The sequence below is a fragment of the Vulpes vulpes genome, chromosome 12 (genome assembly GCF_048418805.1).
Source record: "Vulpes vulpes isolate BD-2025 chromosome 12, VulVul3, whole genome shotgun sequence".
NCBI classification, from domain to species: domain Eukaryota; kingdom Metazoa; phylum Chordata; class Mammalia; order Carnivora; family Canidae; genus Vulpes; species Vulpes vulpes.
The window spans coordinates 149503609-149526577 of NC_132791.1; the positions used below are offsets into that span (position 1 = coordinate 149503609).

Below are 22969 nucleotides of genomic sequence, written 5' to 3' on the forward strand. Positions count from 1 at the left end.
TCCCTGGGTGGCGCAGCGGTTTGGCGCCTGCCTTTGGCCCAGGGCGCGATCCTGGAGACCCGGGATCGAATCCCACGTCGGGCTCCCGGTGCATGGAGCCTGCTTCTCCCTCTGCCGGTGTCTCTGCCCCCCCCCCCCTCTCTCTGTGACTATCATAAATAAAAAAAAAAAAATAAAAAAAAAAAAATAAAAAAAAATAAAAAATAAAAAAAAATAAAAACAAAACAAACGATGACTGCTTTTCACTGGAAAAAAAGTAAACAATGACACAGTGTGCTTGACAAAATAAATCTTAAAGTGTTAATATTTCAAATCTGCTGTGAATTTAAATAAATTGTTAAATCTGAGATGAAACAGTGGGTTCTTATTAGTATATTAAAGTGATGATGGATTAAGTGAAAGAATACTTTGTATTCAATTAACAGCAGAGAAAGATGAGGGGGAAAAATCACAAAATTTAAAAAGATAAAACAATGAACAAGCCAATTAGAAGACAGGCAAAAGCCATGCACAAACATTTCACTAAAGAGGACAGGTATAAACAGCATGAAAAGTTCTTAATCATTAGCCATTAGGGAAACTCAAAACAACAATAAGAAATCACCACCTATGAGAATGTCCAAAATGAAAAACAGTGACAACACCAAATCTTGGTGAGGATGTGGAGAAAATGGATCACTCACATATTGCTGGTGGGAATGTAAAATAGTACAGCCATTGTGGAAAATATGTGTTTTCAAAACTAAAAATAGACTTAACCATACAACCAGCAACTGAGTTCTTGGGCATTTACCTCAGACAAATGACTTATTTTCACTTAGGAACTTGTATGCAAATGTTTATAGAAGTTTTATTCATAATACCAAGAACTAGAAACTACCCAGGTGTCTTTACTTATATTTATATTTATATTTTTAAGATTTATTTACTTAAAAGAGAAATGATGAGCATGTGTAGTGTGGGGAAAGAAGAGGGAAAAAGAGAATCTCAAGGAGATTTCTTGCTGAGCACAGAGCCTGATGCAGGCTCATCACACAATCCTGAGATCATGACCTGAGCTGAAACCAAGAGTTGTCACCCAGGTGTCCCAACCCAGGTATCTTAAAATGGGTGAATGGTTAAACTGTGGTACCCACATCATGGAATACTATTCAGGCATAATAAAAGGTAATGAACTATTATTGATGGACACAACAAATTAAATCAACTTCAGTAAAATTACATTGAGTGAAAAAAGCCAATCTCAAAAAAGATGCAGAATACATAATTCCATTTTTGTGACAATTGTGAACTAACATAGTTATAGACATAGAGACATAGATTAGTGGTTGCCAGAGAGAGGGAAGGGATGGGGGGATGTGGCGGGAGAAGGAGGATGGCTGTAGAAGGTAGTACAGGGGAGTCTTAGGGCAATACAGCTGAGTTTCTTGATTGTGGTGGTGATTTTGCAAGGCTACACACGTGATAAAACTTAGTAGAGCTATAAAAACATACACGGTCATACACCAGTGCATGTATAACTGGTGAGATTGAAATAAGGTCTATGAGTTGTGTCAATATCAGTATTTTGGTTTTGCTATTGTACTATGGCACATTAACACTGGGGGAGGCTGAGGGAAGAGTAATGGGACTTCTTTGTACATTTCTTTATAACTTCCTATGACTATTTCAAAAAAAAGTTAAGGAGTTGGAGCACTGGGTGGCTCAGTGATTGAGTGTCTGCCTTTGGCTCAGGGCATGATCCTGGGGTCCTAGGATCGAGCCCCACATCAAGCTACTACCCACAGGGAGACTGATTTTCCCTCTGCCTACGTCTCTGCCTCTCTGTGTGTCTTTCATGAATAAATAAATAAAATATTAAAAAAAAAAAAGAAACTTAAGGGGTCTTTAGATTCTGTGCCCTTTAAATTCTGCTCTGTAAAGTCTACCACAGTGGATTTACCCCTTCTCCTATAGAGTCTAGGAGGATGACCATGGCTATCCCACTGACACATATTTATAAAATGTAGAGCTTGTTACAGGGGATATAGCCAATAATATTGTAATGATATTGTATGGTGACAGATGCTAACTACACTTGTGGCGAGCATTGTGTTATAGGATTGTCAAATCACTATGTCGTATACCTATCACCTACAACAACAAGTTGATTTAACACTGTATGTCAACTATAGTTCAGTTTAAAGAAGAATATTAGAACTTTTTTAAATGATGAAAAAAATAAGAGTTTGTTAAAGGCTATTGGAGAAACATTCTGTAAATTGTAAAATTGTCTTTTTAGGTCAGCTGAGCCTTCGTATCTCATAAAATTATACAAACAACATACAAACTAGGGCATCAAAAGAAAATACACCAGTTGTATACACACATAATCCAACAAATGAATCAAGGACCTCAGGTTAAATGATTACAGTCTTAAAGTATGTTTCAAACTTAAAGTATGTTTTAACATCATTTACCTCAAGTATTTTATCTCCAGTTTTAAGAGCATTTGTTTTTCCTGCTGGACTGTCTTCCAAAACTTGTTTGATAAATATACCTTTAAGTTCCTCTCCATTCTTCAGGCGTTTTATAACAGTTTGTCCACCAACAATACTAATACCAAGAGATACGTTGGGTTCTCTAAAAATCTCAACACTGTAAAAAGAAAATAAATTTAACAAGTTAATAAAATTTGTTGGGTTGTCACTGTGTTTGACTTGTACCATAATCTTGTGACTCCTATTTTTCTTGTGACTCATATTTTATATTAATATCTTTTTACAAATGTTATCAAAATTATACCTAGTTCTGAAATTATATGACATTATCAATAATTCATGGCACATGTGAAAGCTTGAATTTGGAAAAAGATTTCTAAAACAATAAATACCTCTTAATATTCAGAGATTTTGCTAGGTCTTAATGTTCCCTTTTCCTATCACAATATATTTTCTATAATTAGTTCTTTTAATCTATATATCCATAACATTAGCAAAGAATGGGTGAAGGAAAAAACAAATGGTGAAAAAAAATCAAGAAAGTAGTATTTTGGTAAAAAGCACAGACTTACACAAAATAAATAATAAAATAAATTTGCCACTAAAAGGTTCTTTGCCCAAGTTGCTTTTTTCCAATCAGCAGTTTAACCTGTGGTTCTTTAAGTAGGGGACAGATTTTACTCTTAAACCTGCAAGGTTCTCTTTTCCTCCAACCCTCCACAACACTTTTTAAAATAAACTATGGAATAAAACTTGCCCTTCAACTGGTTATGAATTTTGCTCAAACAGCACAGATGTGGCGAACAATTAACTGAAATAAGAAAGTAGTTCAGAAAACAGCTCCCAAGAGTTTTTTAAAGACCAAACTCAAAAGTGCAAGAAGAAAGCAGACAATTTGGGTGGGTACTATGGAATTAATAAAGCATACAATAAAGAAAGAGCAGCTAAAGAAAGACTATTATATTCTGTTAGTCCAAGGCACAAACTTGGACTAACACAAGAGGAGGAGGATAGAGATAAATGAATACATGACAGAAGCCTCAACTACTGTTGCTGTGTATTTAAAAAAAAAAAAGAAAAAAAAAAGAAAAAGAAAAAGAAAAAAAAAGTAAGAAATTTCACTGCATTCAAGGCAGTGATGCAATTATAAAGAACACTTAATCCATCGGTTACATGGACATCTGTAAATTGCTTTTTCTGAAAAAGTACGATAAAAACTTTCCATTTAATGTTGATTATAGTCATTTTGCCTGACTAAAAATCCCTAGATAAGACAAAATGAAACTGAAATTTAGGCCAGCCTACATGTGTATCATGGCAATTTCTCAATCAGTGCATGTCCAAATGACACTATAAAATTAAAGAGCAACTACTTGTGTTCGCCTACTGAGAAAGCCAATAATGTCATCAACATACATTCTTGGTGGACCCCAGTGGCTGAAGTTTGGAGTTTCTTCTCCTTCACCCTCTTCTCTTTCAGGTAACTCACTACGGAGAGAGAAAAGAAAAAATACGCACACAACTTGTAAAACACAGTGTTGTATTCAAGGTTCTTAGAAACTCTTGAATTTAATCTATATATAGCTAAATAGTTCTTAATTTTTAAGCTTTAAAATATTTATGTCATCAGTTAACTACCCTTACTAGCAAAAACATATTGCTTTAATGTTCAACTTAATAAATATCCACCTACCACAAGAAAATCAGAATTTATAGAAACATTTTCATTGGTGACATTCGAGGTGCTATTTTATAAAAATCTGTGTTTGATTTGTACAAATTCACATTTGATTCTCTATCAATATAGAAAATATTAGGAGATATATTCCTTAAAACTTGGTCCAGATTGACCAGTGAAGAGAATACTTCAGCATAAACCAACATCAATAGCTGAAATGGCTAAATGGTTGGTAAGCACAAATGCTCTTTCTAGATCTGCTACCCTGGCCCTAAATAATTCCCTTGTCATTTGTATACCATGAATGTTTTGTGTCATCATCCATCATTTTGCAGTCTGCAGAGAGATTTACTTACGATAGATCAAATTCGATCCTCCCACCTACCACTACCATACTTTCACCCACTGAGTTATGTTAGTATGGAAAAAATAACATAAAATGCTGAATTATAGAATAGTTACAAAAGTAATGCTATCGAAAAGGGCAGGTGCTTTACATACATTATCTGGAGGAGTCATCAGGAGTCCTAAGCTCCAGTCTAACCTATACTATCAAATAGATGTGTGACTCTGGACCACCAAATGAGACCATAGGTCTGATAGAATAAATTGTATTACTCTCTACAAAAATGTGGGCACTACCTCTTCTGTTTCATGTTCACAGAAACCCTGTGAAGCAAGCACACTGCAGGCCATACTATTATAATTTCCACATGAGGAACTGAGCTCACAGAAGGCTCATACACAACCTCTTCACAGTATCCAAATCTTTGTTGCAGCACTCAAAGTTTCAATGCTCCATTTTTCTCTGAACTCTCAAATGGAGAGTTTTTTCTCTCAGACTCTCAAAAAAGTAACAAAACTCCACCTATTTGCAGCTTCTACAGACAGACTTTCTAGGGTATAAAGGTTTAAGGGTAAATAAAATCTCACCCACTACCAGATGGCTTTTTTGCCTCAGCCAGTGTATTTTTCATGATTAAGAACATCACAATATTCAAGGAAAAAGAGCTTGGCAGATACTTGCCAATTATTTATCTAATGTCCTCTTCCTTCTTCCTTACCAACATAACCTCTCTTTTATTCCAGGTGGCACTATGCTCAACTTTAAAGAAATATATTTTCTGGACTTCTTTTCAGCTAATGGTAACTAGGTGCTAAAGTTCTAAAATGAAAGAAAAAGCCCCTAGAGATTTCCAGAAAAACCCATTAAATGGAGAATCATCTGGCAGGAGCCTTTCATTCTAGGACCTTCCCTTTCTTTTTTTAAAAGATTTTATTTATTTATTCATGAGAGACACACAGAGAGAGGCAGAGACACAGGCAGAGGAAGAAGCAGGCCCCATGCAGGGAGCCCGATATGGGACTTGATCCCGGGTCTCCAGGATCATGCCCTGGGCTGAAGGCAGTGCTAAACCGCTGAGCCACCATGGATCCCCCGGGCCTTCCCTTTCTTCTTGCCTAGAAGGCAGAGCCGACATTTGTGATGAAGCATCCATTTTAAAATCATGAAGAAACAACTAAAGCAATACATTAAGAAAGGAAGAAGGTGTTTAAGGCCCCGACAGATCACCTTCCTCAGGAGTGGTTTTTTTTTTTTTTTTAAGATTTTATTTATTTAATCACGAGAGACACAGAGAGAGGCCAGAGACATAGGCAGAGGGACGAGAAGCAAGCTCCCCACGGGGAGCCTGATGTGGGACTCGACCCCAGGACCCCAGGATCATGACCTGAGCCAAAGGCAGATGCTCAACCACTGAGCCACAACCAGGTGCCCTCTTCAGGAGTTTTTACATTAAAAAAATTAAGGCCCTGTTTGGTTAAGCCACACTAAGTGGGGTGTTTGTTTATAAGCAGCTGAATGCAATCCCTAAATGATAGGCATGATCCTACTAAATTAAGTCTTCATTTTATCACAGTACATTATTTTTTGCACATGTGCATAGAAGTTTGTTGGATAATTGTAATAGCAGAAACTTTGGTATTTTGATTACTCTATATAATAGTAGAAATTAAATGATATATGACTGGCATTTAACTGAGGCCTAATATTCATTTCCTTTAAATTTTTTTTCATTTGAATTTGTATCAAAATTTTCCCCATGTATTATAATCACTTTTTATTTACTAGCATCTTGATAGCCTATGCTATTGATCTAATTTATCTGCTATCCCAAATATGATACACTGAGATTATATCCTGTTTTTTGGAATATGGACATTACTGCAAGGAATATCTTTATGCTCTGCTATATTATATTTTTTAATTTTAATTTTTTATATTTATTTTAGAGAGAGAGAGAGAACACACACATGGAAGCAAGGGGAGAGCCAGAGGGAGAGGGAGAGAGAATCCTCAAGCAGACTCCATGCTGAGTATGGAGTACAATGTAGGGCTCCATCCCAGGGCTCTGAGATTATGACTTGAGCCGAAATCAAGAGCTGGCCGCATAACTGACTGAGCCTCCCAGCCACTCTGCCCCCCTGTATTTTAGAATTCCCCTTTAAATAAATATTAATTGAAGATTACAATTAAAAACCCAAAAACCAGGGGATCTTTGGGTGGCTCAGCAGTTTAGCACCTGCCTTCCGCCCAGGGCATGATCCTGGAGTACCGGGATCGAGTCCCACATCGGGCTCCCTGCATGGACCCTCTGCCTGTGTCTCTGCCTCTCTCTCTCTCTCTCTGTATCTCTCGTGAATAAATAAATAAAACCTTTGAAAAAACAAAAAACAAACTAACACCAAAACCTTTGTTCTCTCCATTTGCTACTTTCCTGTATCCCAAAATTGTAACATTGTGTTAATAAATATTTGGTTTCCATCCCTGGTTCCTGACACTGAGCTTCTAAAAGCCTTAAATTTCTCAAGTGATAGAGGGGATAGGATCATCTTTTGTTATTTATAATAAACCCTTTTCAACCATACCTGAATTTATTATGCTAATAAGGTAACTTTTGGTGAGAACCTAGATAGCTTCAGGATGGGGTTTGATGGCCAGGAAAAACAACCATATGGTTAGTTAGAACTTTCAGTCCCTCCCTCCTCTGGGAAGAGGAGAGGGGCTAGAGATGGGAGTTCAATCACCAATAGCCAATGAGGTAATCAATCATGCTTAATGTAATGGAACTTCCATAAAAACTCCTCAATAGGGTTCAGAGAACTTTCAGGCTGGCAAATACATCAAGGTACTGATGTACTGGCTGTGAGGGTGATGCAACCAGGAAAAGCATGAAAGCTCTGTGTATCCTCTATACCTCCTCCTCCACAACTTGCCCTATGCAACTCTTCCATTGGCTATTTCTGAGGTGCATCTTTTATAATAAACCAATAAGGGTAATTAAAGCACTTTTCCTAAGTTCTGTGAGCCATCCCAGCAAATCAAACCCGAGAAAGGGATCGTGGGAACTCCCAATTTGTAGCTGGTTGGTCAGAAGTACAGCTAGCAACATGGGACTCGTAACTGGTATCTGAAGGCAGGTCAGTCTTGGACTAAGCCCTTAGCCTGTGTGATCCACACTGACTCTGAGTAGCTAGTGGCAGAACTGAATTGAGCTGTAAGACAGCAGTTAGTGTCCAGAGCATCAGTTGGTAGGAGGAGGGAAAAACTCCCACATTTGGCATCAGAAGTGTTGTGAGCAAGAACAGTTCATAAGAGAAATTAAGAAAAAAAACCCCACATAGGTATTTTCACTACGGTATATGTATGCTACTATTCTTTAACTTTTAAAAAGCTAAAATAGAATGGAAACCAAGTGTTTGTTTGTTTATTTTTTGAAACCAAGTTTTAACATTAGTATGGACTATTAGTTTCCCTATTCAAAAAAGTGAAAACCCAAAATTTCCAAAACAGCTGGCTTTCACACAAACTAAAGGGGAAAAGAAAACACTGTCTAGAATATGCAAATTTTTAGTTTTCTTTGATGGTATAACAAAAGGATTATTCTTTTGGAAGAAACTTACTGACTTTTCCAAAGCATATTATCTTTCTTTTTTTTTTTTTAAAGATTTTATTTATTTATTCATAGACACAGAGAGAGAGAGAGAGGCAGAGACACAGACAGAGGGAGAAGCAGGCTCCATGCAGGGAGCCTGATATGGGACTTGATCCCGGGTCTCTAGGATCACACCCCAGGCTGCAGGCGGCGCCAAACCACTGCGCCACGGGGGCTGCCCGCATATTATCTTTCTTTAGGAAGTTGATACACACATGTTTTATTCAGATTATTTCACACCTAGAGAGAGAGAAAACTTGCAAAAGCTTAGGGGTAACTGGTTGGTTCAGTCAGTGGAGCATGTGACTCTTGGTCTCAGGGCTGTGAGTTCAAGCCCTACACTGTTTGTGGAGATTACTAAAAATAAAATCTTAAAAAGAAAAAAGAAAAGAAAAGAAAAAGAAACCATCTTGCAAAAGCTTATCCACATAGTGTGATTTGTTTTGGAAATGCCATCACAGGAGATGAGCAACTATACAAACCAATGTGGTCACTTTATATTGATGAATGCATATACCTTTTAACCCAAATTAAAATTTCACTGAGAAAGTATTTTTACTGCACATCTAAAGATCTAAATTTAAGATCTAAATGTACCCAAACGTATTTAAAACATTAACAATGGATCTCTGACCTCAAATTTTATAATTTGCACTGATTAATCATGATCACTACCTCAGTCAGAATCTCATTTTAAAATAAATGAAATTCACATCTCACACTCATCCAGAGTTTTATAATCAATTTTTCCCCAGAGGAATTAAGCATCCAATAGAAAGTGCTTTTTATTTTATTTAACAAATGGCCAAAGTTACAGTTTTTTACAGAATTGAGAGGTAAGGTGAAGCACCCCATTCATGAACAAGTGGATATTAATGTAAGATTTGATCATAATATACAATCTGTTTGCAAACCAAATTTGCAAAAATTGCAAAACATCATACAAAAATCAGATGAATCAGAACTTTTCTTTTCAACATAGGCTTTTCCCATATAAAATTTCCATATACTAAGTACTAAGCCATAATAAGAGTCAAGTAAACTCAGCCCTCTAAAATCATGTAAGCAAGATGAGTTTTGGTTATGGCCAAACGATCTCAAGATTTCTTTTTCCTCTTTAAGTACACCATGACACACCATAGGGGATATGAGCATTTGGAACCAGGGATGATAGGCACTAGTATTTTTCAAACTAGTAGAGCTACTTACCCAATGTTACACTATGATTTTGAAGTTGCAAAGCAAATTATTATCTGCCACCACTATACATAAAGAAGTAGGCATTCCCTTAAAGTTTAGAAGGGAACAGACTGTGCTGAGGAAAATAAGCCAGACTCAAAAAAGTACCTACTGTATGATTACATTTACATGTGTTCTAAAACAGGAAAAACAATTTACAGTGTTAGAAGTCACATTAGTAGTTGCCTGGGGGAGGACACTGCCAAGGTAGTGACGACATATCTTGATCAGGCTATTGATAACATAAATTTACCAAAATTAAGCAAACTGTCCCTTAAAATGTGTGCATTTTATAAATATGTAAAATTGTGTTTAAGAGTCTTATTAAGAATCAAGAGCTAGGGGATCCCTGGGTGGCGCAGTGGTTTGGCGCCTGCCTTTGGTCCAGGGCGCGATCCTGGAGACCCGGGATAGAATCCCACATCGGGCTCCCGGTGCATGGAGCCTGCTTCTCCCTCTGCCTGTGTCTCTGCCTCTCTCTCTCTCTCTCTCACTGTGTGCCTATCATAAAATAAATAAAAATTAAAAAATAAATAAAAAGGTTTAAAAAAAAAAAAAAGAATCAAGAGCTAAAGCCATAATGAATAAGTTGCTTTCTTACAACAAATTTACTTCTCATTACTTCCACAGAGACTGAATTAGTAAACAAAGATCTAATTATATTTTTAAATGCATGAGTGTAGGGGCACCTAGGTGGCTCAGTTGGTTGAGTGTCTGCCTTTGCCTCAGGTCATGATCCTAGGGTTCTTGGATCAAGTCCCCCATTGGGTTTCCTGCTCTGCGGGAGCCTGCCTCTCCCTCTGCCTCTCATGAATAAATAAATAAAATCTTGAAAGAAAAAAAAAAACAAACAACAAAGGCATGCATGAGTGTAATGCTCTATGTATCTCCTGTCCTAATTTTTCACATTTGTCTTCACCTGCAGAGTATACAACAGCTCCAACAGCATTATACTAGAAATCAGACGTTTTCCTACCAACTCAGACATTCCACGGTAGTCTTCATTCAAATGCACACATGTATTCTCCCCTAATTCTCAGCCTCCCACCAATGTTCTGACTCTATACATAATTTTTGGCAGTTTACCTCAAAGATAAACCTATTAGATATCCACCATTGTCTTAGAAGGCACAAAATGCCAAGCACTGTACTGGGGCTCAAAATACAACAAGAATTCATTTAAACTTTTCCACAACTATGACAATCTGCTTCCTATTTCACCTGCCATATTCATCATAAAGGATCAATCCCAGAAAGGATTTAATTTAATTTGCACACTTGTATACCTATAACATGACCTTTTTTTTCAATTTTAAAATAAATCTTTCATCTCAAATTTATCTTCCCAGACTTTAGGGTCTGATACCTTGTTTTCCATTATCAGTTGATATTACTCAGCACATACACACACACACACGCGCGCGCGCACACACACACACACACACACACACGAGCTACAATCTCCTTCTGTTTTAATAAACTCAGCAACAGAGAAAACTGCCCTAGAAATCTCTGAGCCCATGAGTCTATCCTTGTCACCTAAGATCATTGCCAACCTTTCATTAAACACTGTTCAAGGCACTATATGAAATCCTTTATATGCACTCTTATTTAACTTAACTACCCACTTTATAAGTGAGGAAATACAGACGCGAAGGAAGCCTTCTCGGGGTTGTGTAGCTACAGATAACAGAGGAAACGTTTGAACAGCACTTATGATATAGCTATACTAGAAATCTGTTATTAGTCTGAGAAATATCCATGTTTACCATTCTGGGCACCCATAAGTCTTTAGGCAGCAGGTGATGACAAAGATGAGTTAGAAAATGACTGAAGCCAGGTGGATTCTGAAGACAGGATCTCAAGTGACCTTACAAGGAGAGAAGATACTGGCACAAAATCACTTGGATTCCCTCCAGTGGTATCATACCCTGCTTGCCCAGAGTCCCTTTCTGGAGATCTTCACTTTCAAGGAGCATCTGATCCCTACCACCAGTCCTGTTGATCGCCTGACTCTAGAAGCCAGAGGAGCTCATGTTCCTGTTCACATGGGATTTTAATAATCAGTGTTACCCAAAAAGGAGCTCATTATCTCCAATCTAGTGCCCCAATTTTTGTGACTGCTGTAGAGGGGACACCTCTACATTGTTTGGTTCCTGGGACCAATTAGGCTTATACTCATGAGTCCCACTAGATTATAACCAACAGACAAAGAATTCTTCAACAGCTACCACCCCCAGTGCATAGCAACAGACCCAGGAGCTTGGTCTTTCCATGAAGGAGCCTATTAATCATTAGGACTGTGGCCTGAGAAGTAGGGTTCTAATAAAGCACACATCTTGGGGCTGGGTAATCCTTTCCAGAGACCTTGGAGGGCAAGTGCTCTCATCATGCTCACCCTCTCTCACACTCCAGAGTACCACTGACTCCTGGAGTGGAGCTTTCCCTCAGTCTGGTGCCCAGTGTTTGCATTTGACATCCAGAGGACACCCCTTGACTGCCTGGCTCTGGTGGAGGAGGATCCTGCATTCCTAGATCCCACAGGACTATGGCAATCAGAGAGGATTCTTGTCAGGCAACTGCCACCAGGGCAATTCAAAGACAGCAGACTGAGACATATGCCCCAGTCTTTCTGTGAAAAAAGGTCAGTTTACTTACTCTGAAGCTGCAGACTGAGAGGCAGATTTTAGGTTTGGCAGACATTCAGCGGCCTACAGTGCTGCTCTAAAGGAACTTAAGCTATGAACACCATCTTGGCACTCTCCCTCTGCTTTCCTCTAGCTCACTGGTATCTCCCAAAAAGGATCTTATCTACTCTCCTGGAGCCCCAATTTTTGTGACTGCCACCCATGGCACACTTCTAGATTACCTGTCTGGTGGACAGTAGGGCTCACACATGTGGCCCTTCGGGAATATATATATTTGCATACTTTTAAAGCTGCTTCCTTCCAGTTGGCCTGAGTCTCCCCTTTGGGACACTGGCAGGTATTGGCACATCCTCAACTACTGGGAGCTATTAAAAATCCAATAAGCTGATTGGAAAAGTACAGAGGTTTGGGAAACAACCAAGAGCTGTGATAGGGCTGAAGAAAAAGTTTCATCTCCTACACAAGGCAACTCCTTTCAGAGTGGGAGAGATGGCTGTTTCGTTAACTGTGCAGAAACCAACACAGAAAGTCAAGCAAAATGAAGAAATATTCTAAATGGAAGAATAAGAAAAAAAAATCTCAGAAGAATACCCTAATGAAATAGAGAAAAGCAATTTACCTAAAAAAGAGTCCAAAGTCAAGGATATAAAGATAATCAGTGAACTTAAAAAAATAATGAATAAAAACAGTTAAAACCTCAACAAAGACATGGAAAATGTAAGAAAGTACTAAACAGAAGTTATGAAGCTGAAGAACGCAATAACTAAACTGAAAAATACACTAGAGGGGTTTAATAGATGACTAGATGAAATGCAAGGGTCAGGCAACTCAAAGACAAGGCCATGGAACTCACCCAATCAAAGAAGCGAAAGGAAAAATGAATTAAAAAAATGAAAATAGTTTAAGGGATTTATAAGACAACACTAACAAACTTTTCATTCACTTTTTATAGGCCTCCCAGAAGGAGAAGAGTGAGAACAAGGCAGAAATCTTATCTGAGGAAATCATGGCTAAAACTTCCCTAACTTGGGGAATGAAACAACCATCCAGATCCAAGAAGCCCAGAGAGTTCCAAACAAAATGAAACCAAAAAGATTTACACCAAAACGCATTATAATCAAAATGCCAAAAGTTAAAGACAAGGAAAAAATATTAAAAGCAGCAAGGGAAAGAAACCTTGTTAATGTAAGTTCCACCCTCCTCTCCATAAGACTATCATCAGATTTTTGAGCACAAATGTTATAGGCCACAAGGAAATAGCACAATATATTTAAAGTGCTGAGAGAAAAAAACTTCAAACTAAAAATACTCTATCTGGCGAAATTATCATTCAGAATTGAAGGATAGATAAAGAATTTTCCAGACAAGCAAAAGCTAAAAGCTAAACCACTAAAGTGGCCTTACAAGAAAAGTTAGAGGGACTTCTTAAGCTGAAAAGAAAGGTGCTAATTAGTAATGAGAACACATGTGATATATGAAATCTCACTGGAAAAGTAAATATATAGTAAGGGTCAAGGATTATTTATAAAGCTAGTGTAATGGTTAAAAGATTTAAAAAACTGTAAAAATAACTATATTACGATAACTAATTACAATAATTAGTTAAGGGATACACAAGATAAAAATATGTAAAATATGGCATCAAAAGTAAAACATCATGGGGGTATGTAAAAATGTTGAGCTTTAGAATGGGATAAAATATAAGCTATTATCAACTTAAAATAGACACAGATATAAGCTATTATATGTAAGTCTTGTGGTAACCAAAAAGCAACAGTAAACACACAAAAGATAAAAGAACATAAGCGTACCACAAAGCAGTCGTCAAATCACAAAGAAAGAAAGGCAGAGAAGAAAGGAACAGAGAAAAACTACAAAAACAGAAAACAATGAACAAAATGGCAATAAACACATACCTGTCAATAATTACTTTAAATGTAAGTGGACTAAAATCTATAATCAAAGACACAGAATGGCTGAATGAATTAAAAAACAAGACCCATCTACATGCTGCCTGCAAGAGATTCACTTCAGATATAAGGACACATAGATTGAAAGTGAAGGATGGAAAAAGATATTCCATGAAATGGAAACCAAAAGAAAACTGGAGTAGCCGTATTTGTATCAGACAAGACGACTTTATCAGAGACAAAGAAGGGTGTTATATCATGATAAAGGGATCAGTCCAATAAAAGGATATTTTATAAATATTTATGCCCCAACATAGGAGCACTTAAATATATTAAGTAAATATTAACAGACCTAAAGGCAGAAATAGCAAAATAATAATTGTAAGGACTTTAATTCCCCCATTTACATCAGTGGAGAGATCATCTAGAAAGAAAATCAATAAGGAAATATCAGCCTTAAACAACATGTTAGGCCAGATGGATTTAACAGACCTATTCAGAATATACCATCCAAAAGTAACAGATACACATTCTTCAAGTGCACGTGGAATGTTTTCTAAGACAGATCATATATTAGGCCACAAAACGAGTCTTAATTTAAGATGACTAAAATTAAACAAAGCATCTTTTCTAACTTCAGTGGTATAAAACTAGAAAATAATTACAGAAAAACACTAGAAATTTCACAAATATGTGGAGATTAAACAGCATGCAACAATCAATGGTCAAAGAAGAAATCAAATGAGAAATAAAATATCTTGAGATAAGTAAAACTGTAAATAAAACATACCAACCTTTACGTGATGCAGCAAAAAGGAAGCGCATGGTAATAAATGCCTATCTCAAGAAACAAGAACCACCGAACTTTACACAATAAGGACCTAGAAAAACAAATGAAGCCCAAAGCTTGTAGAAGGAAGGAAATAACAAAGATTAGAGCAGAAATAATGATATTGAGACTAAAATGACAGTAGAAAAGATCAATGAAACCAAAAGCTAGTTCTTTGAAAAGAAAAACAAAATTGACAAATGTTTAGCTAGACTTACCAAGAAAAAGAGAGGACTCAAGTAAATGAAATCAGAAATGAAAGAGATGTTACAACTGAAATCAGAGAAATAAAAAGAATCATAAAAGACAACTATGAACAATTTTATGCCAACAAATTGGACAACTTAGAAGAAATAGATAAATTCCTAGAAACATACAATCTTTCAAGACTGAATCAGGTAGAAATAGAAAATCTGAACAGATCAATTACTAGCAAGAAGATTGAATCAGTCATCAAAAACCTCCCAATAAATAAAAATCCAGAACCAAATGGCTTCACTGGTGAATTCTACCAAACATTCAGACATTTAAATACCAATCCTTCTCAAAATCTTCCAAAAATACAAAGGGCTGAACTCTTCCAAACACATTTTACAAGGCCAGCATAACCTTGATACCAAAACGAGATGAAAACACAACAAAAAAAGAAAATTATAGGCCAACAACCCTGATGAACAAAGTTGGAAAAATCCTCAACAAAATATTAGCAAACCAAATTCAACAATACATTGAAAGGATCATACACCATAATCCAGTGAGAATGATTCCAAGGATGCAAGTATGGTTGACCATTCACAAATCAGTGTGATACAAGACATTAACAAAATGAAGGATATGGGTAGCGTGGGTGGCTCAGCGGTTTAATGCTGCCTTCAGCCCAGGGTGAGATCCGGGATCAAGTCCCACATCAGGCTCCCTGCATGCATGGAGCCTGCTTCTCCCTCTGCCTGTGTCTCTGCCTCTCTCTCTCTCTCTCTCTCTCTCTCTCTCTCAATAAATAAATAAATAAATCTATCTTTTTTTTTAAATAAATAAATCTTTAAAAAAAAATGGACAGATGATCTGAGTAGACTTTTTTTTTTAAAAGAAGACATGCAGATGACCAACAGGTACATGAAAATATCTTAACATCTTAAATCAACAGAGAAATGCAAATCAAACCCTTAATGAGATATCACTTCACACCTGTTAGAATGGCTATTATCAAAAACAAAACATGAAATAACAAGTATTTGGTTGGCAAAGACATGGAGAAAAAGGGAACTCCTGTATACTGTTACTGGAAAGGTAAATTAAAAGAAGTATGGATGTTCTTCAAAAATTTTTAAATACAACTACTGTATGATCCAGGAATGTCACTTCTGGGTATCTGAAAAAAAATAAAAACACTAAGATGAAAGATATATGCACCCCCATATTCACTGTAGCATTATTTATGACAGTAAGATACAGAAACAGTCCATTAGTAGATGAATAAAGAAATCATGGTGTGTGTGTGTGTGTGTGTGTGTGTGTGTATGTAATGGACTATTATACAGCCATAAAAGAGTGAAATCTTGCCATTTGAGACAACATGGTTGGAACTTGAGTGTATTATGTGAAGTGAAATAAATCAGACAGAGAAAGACAAATACCACAGGATCTCTGGGTGGAATCTAAAACAAACAACAAAAAGACAAGCTCATAGATACAAAGAACACATTAGTGGTTACAAGAGTCAGGTGGTGAAAGGTAGGAGAAATAGGTGAACTGTTTTTGTTTTCAGTTTAAAAAAGCTGAATAAATATTCTGAGCCATAGTCAGACATATATTACCCATTGCACCACTGGTCCACTTTAAATTGAATATTAAAAAACCCCCAAAAAATAAGCTTCCAAAGGTACAGGGAAGTCGGTATCAGTGTGATGCAAAAGCACAGTGCAGATTAAATAACTTTGCTGGGTCCTACACAAAAATTAATGCAAAGTAGAAACTCTAAAATGCCATTCAGCATTTCATGATACCCTGATCTAAAAGACTGTCTTCCAAAAGAATTTATGCATTACTCAGGAAAGTTCCTGACTCCATGGGGTATATCTTGAAAGACTAAAGGGGGGAAATAGAGGAACTCTTCTAGAATCTCCTGAAATTTCAATAAACCCTGAATCTATGGCAGCAAGTCAATAAAACAACATCCAAATACAAGACTGATCTCTCAAGACAAAAGTTAGGTCAAAACTCTTGAATGGGGCAGCCTGGATGGCCCAGCGGTTTAGCGCCACATGGGTCCAGGGTGTGATCCTGGAGACCTGGGATCGAGTCCTGTGTCGAGCCTGCTTCCCCCTCTGCTTCTGTCTCTGCCTCTCTCTCTCTCTCTCTCTCTGTATCTCTCATGAATAAATAAATAAATAAAATCTTAAGAAAAAAAAAAAACCTCTTGAATGCCTGTGCCTGCATAAGAAATCAGTTTATCAAAGTTACTTTAAGAGTTCTACACTTTTAAAGAAGCAGCCCATTTCTAAATTCTTTGACCAGATTCAATTATTAACTCCAAGCCTAAGAGAAATTTAAAAAATAAAGATGTCTCATTTGGAAAGTAAGTTAATCATATTAAAAGTCATAAAATTGGGGTACCCGAGTGGTTCAGTGGTTGAGCGTCTGCCTTTGACTCAGGTTGTGATCGCCGGGTCTTGGGATCGAGTACCACATCAGGCTCCCTGTGAGGGGCCTGCTTCTGCCTCTGCCTATGTCTCTGCCTCACTCTCTCTGTCTCTCTTAAATCAATCAATCAATCAAATCTTTGCCTCTCTCTGTCTCTCTTAAATCAATCAATCAATCAAGCAAGCAAGCAAATCTTTTTAAAAAGTCATAAAATTAGGGGCACGTGGCTGGTTCAGTAGGTGGAGTACATGATTCTTGATTTCAGGGGTGTAAGTTCAAGACCCATGCTGTGTGTGGAAATTACTTACAATTTTTTTTTTCAATTTTTAAAAAGTCATAAAATCGTATTCCTCAGCCTTCCGATACTTCTACCTCCAGGCATTTCTCCTAAAGAAACAAATCCATTGCCTGTTTAAGGCTAGGCATTTCCCCCGAGAGCTGGTGACATCACTCACACCAGGACATAGGATCTGTCAGCACCTCCCCTGTGGAAACTGGTCCAGGGATGCTGAATGAAAAAACCACCAGATTCTTCCAAGTAGTTGAGCCTAACTGAGCCTCTCCTTTCCACTCAGAGAGGGGCTACGCTGAAGCAGAGACCAAGTTTTTATAATATGAAATTTCTATCTAAAACTATAGGCCAAGGTCATGAGGTTGCTGAACAGAGAAGTGATATCATTCTAAGACACTTCATACATCAACACAAAATTCAACTGAAGTTTTAATAAAAACATAAAGGCCAATAAATCCACCTTATCTCTCATCCCTGTTATGTTTGGTCAACATCTCCAACTCCTTCCTTCCCTGCTGCTCTGGCTTTTCCTTGCTTCGGTTCCCACAACCACCCCCAAGATTCCCCAGCCAAACTACCCATCATACTCCATGCAATCTCCTTGAATTGTCAAGAAACTACTCCACACCCTGACCTCTTCACCGAATGTTCTCTCAACATCTTCTGTTCTTCCTACAGCTTCTGGTTCTCTGCCACAGATATCACACCAGTGAATGATGTACACCGTCTTACTCTGGCAAGTTGGAAAAGGGGAACCAAAATTTTTCTGAACTCCCTTCCTCCACTAGGCTGTTACTCTCCTACCCTTGTTTCAAAAATGAATCCCTACTCTGACACCTCTCTTTTTTTTTTTTTTAAGATTTTATTTATTTATTCATGAGAGACACAAAGAGAGGCAGAGACACAGGCAAAGGGTTCCCTATGGGGAACCTGATGCGGGACTCGATCCCAGGACTCTGGGATCACAACCCGAGACAAAGGCAGATGCTCAGTCACTGAGCCATCCAGGGACCCCTGACACCTCTCCTTTTAATGCTCATGTTACCACCACCTCATCACCGTTTTAAAATAACCTCCACCAAACTGACAAAAAAACATAAAAAATAAAAACTCTCTTGTGTCCCACAGGACACAAATAGCACTCTACCTGTACTTTCCTTTTCATTCCTGACACCTGTCTCTGTGAGTGACGTAAACTTCTTCCCAAAGGTATATATCTCTAAGGTGCGCTACGTCCTTCTCTCCTTCTACCCTCTCCAGCGACTGTATTTAATCACCACCTTTCTAGCATCTACATATTCCTTTGCTATATCTTTCACAGAAAGACACACATGCATGCACACACACATAATATATATGTAGTTATATACGTATAACCTGTTCTCCTTTATCTCAATCTAGTAATACCCTCTAGCTATGTAGGTAATATGCATTAGATCAGTCTCTCTTCATGACCAGGATTCTGAAAACACTAGTCTTACTGTGCCTAATTTCAGACCTATTCAATTCTCAACCCACTGCTAATTTTTACTTTACTAAAATTGTTCTGTGATTACCAAGGGCATCTGTGTAGCCAAACCCCATGCAAAGTATTCTGTTTTATCTGCTCTGATCTCTCTGAAGCATATAATGATGGTCTGTGATGACCTCTGTTAAAATGTTCTCCTCTCTGGGAGTGCCTGGGTGGCTCAGTCAGTTGAGCGCCTGACTCTTGATTTCAGCTCAGGTCATGATCTTAGGGTCATACAGGGAGTGATCTGTATTCTGCAGGGAGTCTGTTTGAGGATTCTCTGCCTCCCTTTCCCTCTGCTCTTCCCCTTGCTTGCACACACACACTCTCTAAAATAAACCTTAAAAAACAAATATCTTCCTGGTTTCTATGCCTATCACTAAGTTCATCAATTTCCTCCAACGTTTTGTTCATTCCACTTCACTATTTTCTTCCTCCATTTATACCTGTAACATTGCTGCTTTGCAGGACTACAATTTTGGCCCTATGCTCTTCTTATTTGACCTTACTCTGGATGACTATTCAAGTCCAACAGTTTCACCTACATTTGATCTTGATCCCAATTATCCACATCAGGATAGACCTCAACATTAACCCCCAGAATCACACATATAATTGATTCCTCTTCACTTTGTGGAACCCTCATGTCCCAAACCAAATTCATTTTCCCTTCCAACCTGTTCATGCTCCTGTAAACATTTTTTAAACTGAAGTATAACATACAATGTTATATTAGTTTTAGGCGTACAACATAGTGATTCAATAGTTCTATATACTGTGAAAAGCTCACCATGATAAGTGTAGCTACCATCTGTCACCATAAAAATTATCATCATATTATTAACTATATTCCTTATGCTGTACTTATCCCCATGACTTATTTATTTTACAACTGGAAGTCTTTACCTCTTAATCCCCTTCACCTATTTCACCCATCCCTCTTCCCTCTCCCCTCTAGCTACTACTTTGTTCTTTTTACAAGACAGTTTCTTTGTTCATTTGTTTTGTTTTGTAGATACCACAAGTGAAATCATATGGTATTTGTGTTTCACTGTCTGACCTATCTCATTTAGCATAATATCTTCTGTGTCTATCCATGCTGTTGAAAATGGCAATACTGCATTCTTTTAATGGCTGAGTAATATTCCATTGTATACAGACCATTTCTTTTTTTTTTTTTAAGATTTTATTTATTTATTTGAGAGAGAGTGAGAGCAAGTGAGCACAGAGAGAGAGAAGCAGATTCCCCATTGAGCAGAGAGCCTGATGTGGGGCTAAATCCCAGGACCCAAAGGATCATGACCTGAACTGAACACAGACGCTTAACCAACCAACCAACATGTCATCTCACCATGACACGTAATCAGTCACCAGTTCCATCAAATTCTCTAACTCTAAATCCATTCTGTCCTTAATTTGTCCATATGTCTTGCTTACATTGTTAAAATAAACTCTTAATTAACCTTTTATTTTCTAACATATATTCTATGTAGTGCATTTTCTACACAATTGCAGGAATACAAAATTATATATATGGCTCAATTTTAAGTATGTGAAATTCTCATACTAATTGTCTAATATTCAATTTTATTCATATTTTCTCCATTTTCCAATGTTCCACCATAATCACGCTTTTTAAAAAAATGTGATCAAAAACTACTTTATAATGTGAAAACAAAGATAAATGATACCATACCATGCACCAGCAGTATATCTAGAAGATGATGCTCCTGTGTATGCTGAGGCCTTGGAAACAACTCGGGGCCTGGGGAGCTGGTATAAGGGTAAATCTTCTTGCTCCCTTCTTTGAGCCACAGCAGGGAGTTCAACAAGCATACCAGGACCTTGGACATCATTTGGAATCATCATGCCTAAAGAACAAACCCAGATGATAGTGAATACAAGATGCTTCTTTCATTCATCCTTCATTTGTTCAATAGTTATGGGCATCCACCAGGCACAAGCCCTTCCAGGTAGGAATCTTATTTATATTAACCTGAATAACTAAAATGTTTAATATGTCAGATGGTGACAAGTAGTATGGTGAAAAATGAAGCAAAGAAGGGGGATAAGGATTGCTCAGTGCAAGAGAGTTACAATTTTACATATGGCCTCATGGAAAAGATGACATTTTAGCAACATAAATATTTTATCAAAAGAACCCCCTTAATAATTGTGTTCTTAATCTCACTATACATTTTCCCTTCTCAACCTAAGTTGTCCCAAATGTAGGTAGTCCTACACTGCAGTTATTTAAAAAAAAAAAGATTCCACAGAATAAAAATAACCAAATAAAAACACATTTAAAATTTTTTTAAAAATTTAATTTCTGTATAGTTAATATACAGTGTTACATTAGACTCAGGCATACAATATAGTGATTCGACAACTCCATACATCACCCAGGGCTTATCATGTTAAGAAAACACATTTTTAAGGGAGCTTTGAAAAAAAAAAAAAAAAAGGGACCTTTGTTTACAAATGTCAGAATTCATTTACATTTGTTACCTCATTTAATTCTCACATCAAACTATGAGTTAGAAAAGATACCAGCAACTTTTCTATAGATAGAGAAACTCAGGCTAAGTAATTTTGCCAACTGGAATGTGCAAATTTACCTGACTGGCCATCATTTCCCCATTTACTGAAAAAAGGACTAGGGCAGGGTTAGTTGTGCATCGAGTCCTATAGCACATAGAGACCTGCACCCATACTGGCATGGGTCCATTCATCACCCTTAGGATACACCCCAGTAATCTACTGTAATCTAATCTATTCTCAGCCAACCTTTCTTTATTTTTTTTTTTTAAAGATTTTATTTATTTATTCATGAGAATACAGAGAGGAGAGTGAGAGAGAGGCAGAGACACAGGCAGAGGGAGAAGCAGGCTCCATGCAGGGAGCCGACACGGGCTCGATCCCCGGTCTCCAGAATCATGCCCCCGGCCGAAGGTGGCACTAAATCGCTGAGCAATGGGGGTTGCCCCAGCCAACCTTTCTTTAGCATATTATTCAAATATGATGAATTGCCCTTACATGCTTTCCTTAAATCCATACATTCATAGTATTTCTTGGAGCTCTGGTTTCTCAGAAAATCAGAAATGATTTTTAAGAGCTAAAGATATTATCCTAGAATTTTTCCTATAAGCATCACCCAAACTCTTTCCATTTCTTCATAATGAACAAATATCCTAGTAAACTCACTACTACTCCTTTTAACTTGCCTAGAAACCTGGGAATCAGAATCTAATCAGTTGGTAATACAACAGACTCTGAAGAGCAGGTGAAAGTAACTGTAAGGCTCAGGTGGTGTTACAGGAAGTCTCATAGCCTGTCCCTCAACCCCGTGTACCCTTGACTCCTGTCCACTGGGGCCTATACTCCTGCAAAGCACTCTATTCCATATCATCGCCTCAAAGTTGTAGCTTTGCCTAGGTCTGCCTCCTTCCTACTGAGGATATACCAGGGGTGGGACTCGATTCTGGTCAGAATGGCTAAACACCCATGTCAGGAAGAGGGAACCGGCTCTATTTGAGGAGCAGTTTCCCAGCCACAGATGCTGGTAAAAGCAGACCTCTAAATTACGGCATTGGGTTTCACAGGTTGCCGTGGTCTGTTTCAAACTTTTCATTGTTCCACACGGAGGCTGCCCGTGCCCTCTGCTCCATTCCTCCTCCAAGGACCCCTGGGGCTGGTGCTCAGGTACACATTTCTGTCACAGTGCTTAACACATGCCTTACAGAGCTGT

The 22969-nt window shown here is 37.7% G+C and overlaps 1 protein-coding gene across 14 annotated transcripts in view; it reads right to left on the reverse strand.

Annotated features, from left to right (window-relative positions):
* Positions 1-22969, reverse strand: part of PATJ (PATJ crumbs cell polarity complex component) — a 358484-nt gene that overhangs the window by 214087 nt on the left and 121428 nt on the right. For all 14 annotated transcript variants that reach the window (XR_011995974.1, XM_072730762.1, XM_072730764.1 and 11 more), the window contains exons 22-24: positions 20918-21092; positions 3897-3968; positions 2460-2637 (exon numbers count right to left, since the gene is read on the reverse strand). Coding sequence is in view for 13 of the 14 variants with exons in the window: in XM_072730762.1 (XP_072586863.1) it covers positions 2460-2637; positions 3897-3968; positions 20918-21092 (425 nt within the window). In the remaining variant the exon portion in view is untranslated. The remainder of the gene's footprint in view (positions 1-2459; positions 2638-3896; positions 3969-20917; positions 21093-22969) is intronic.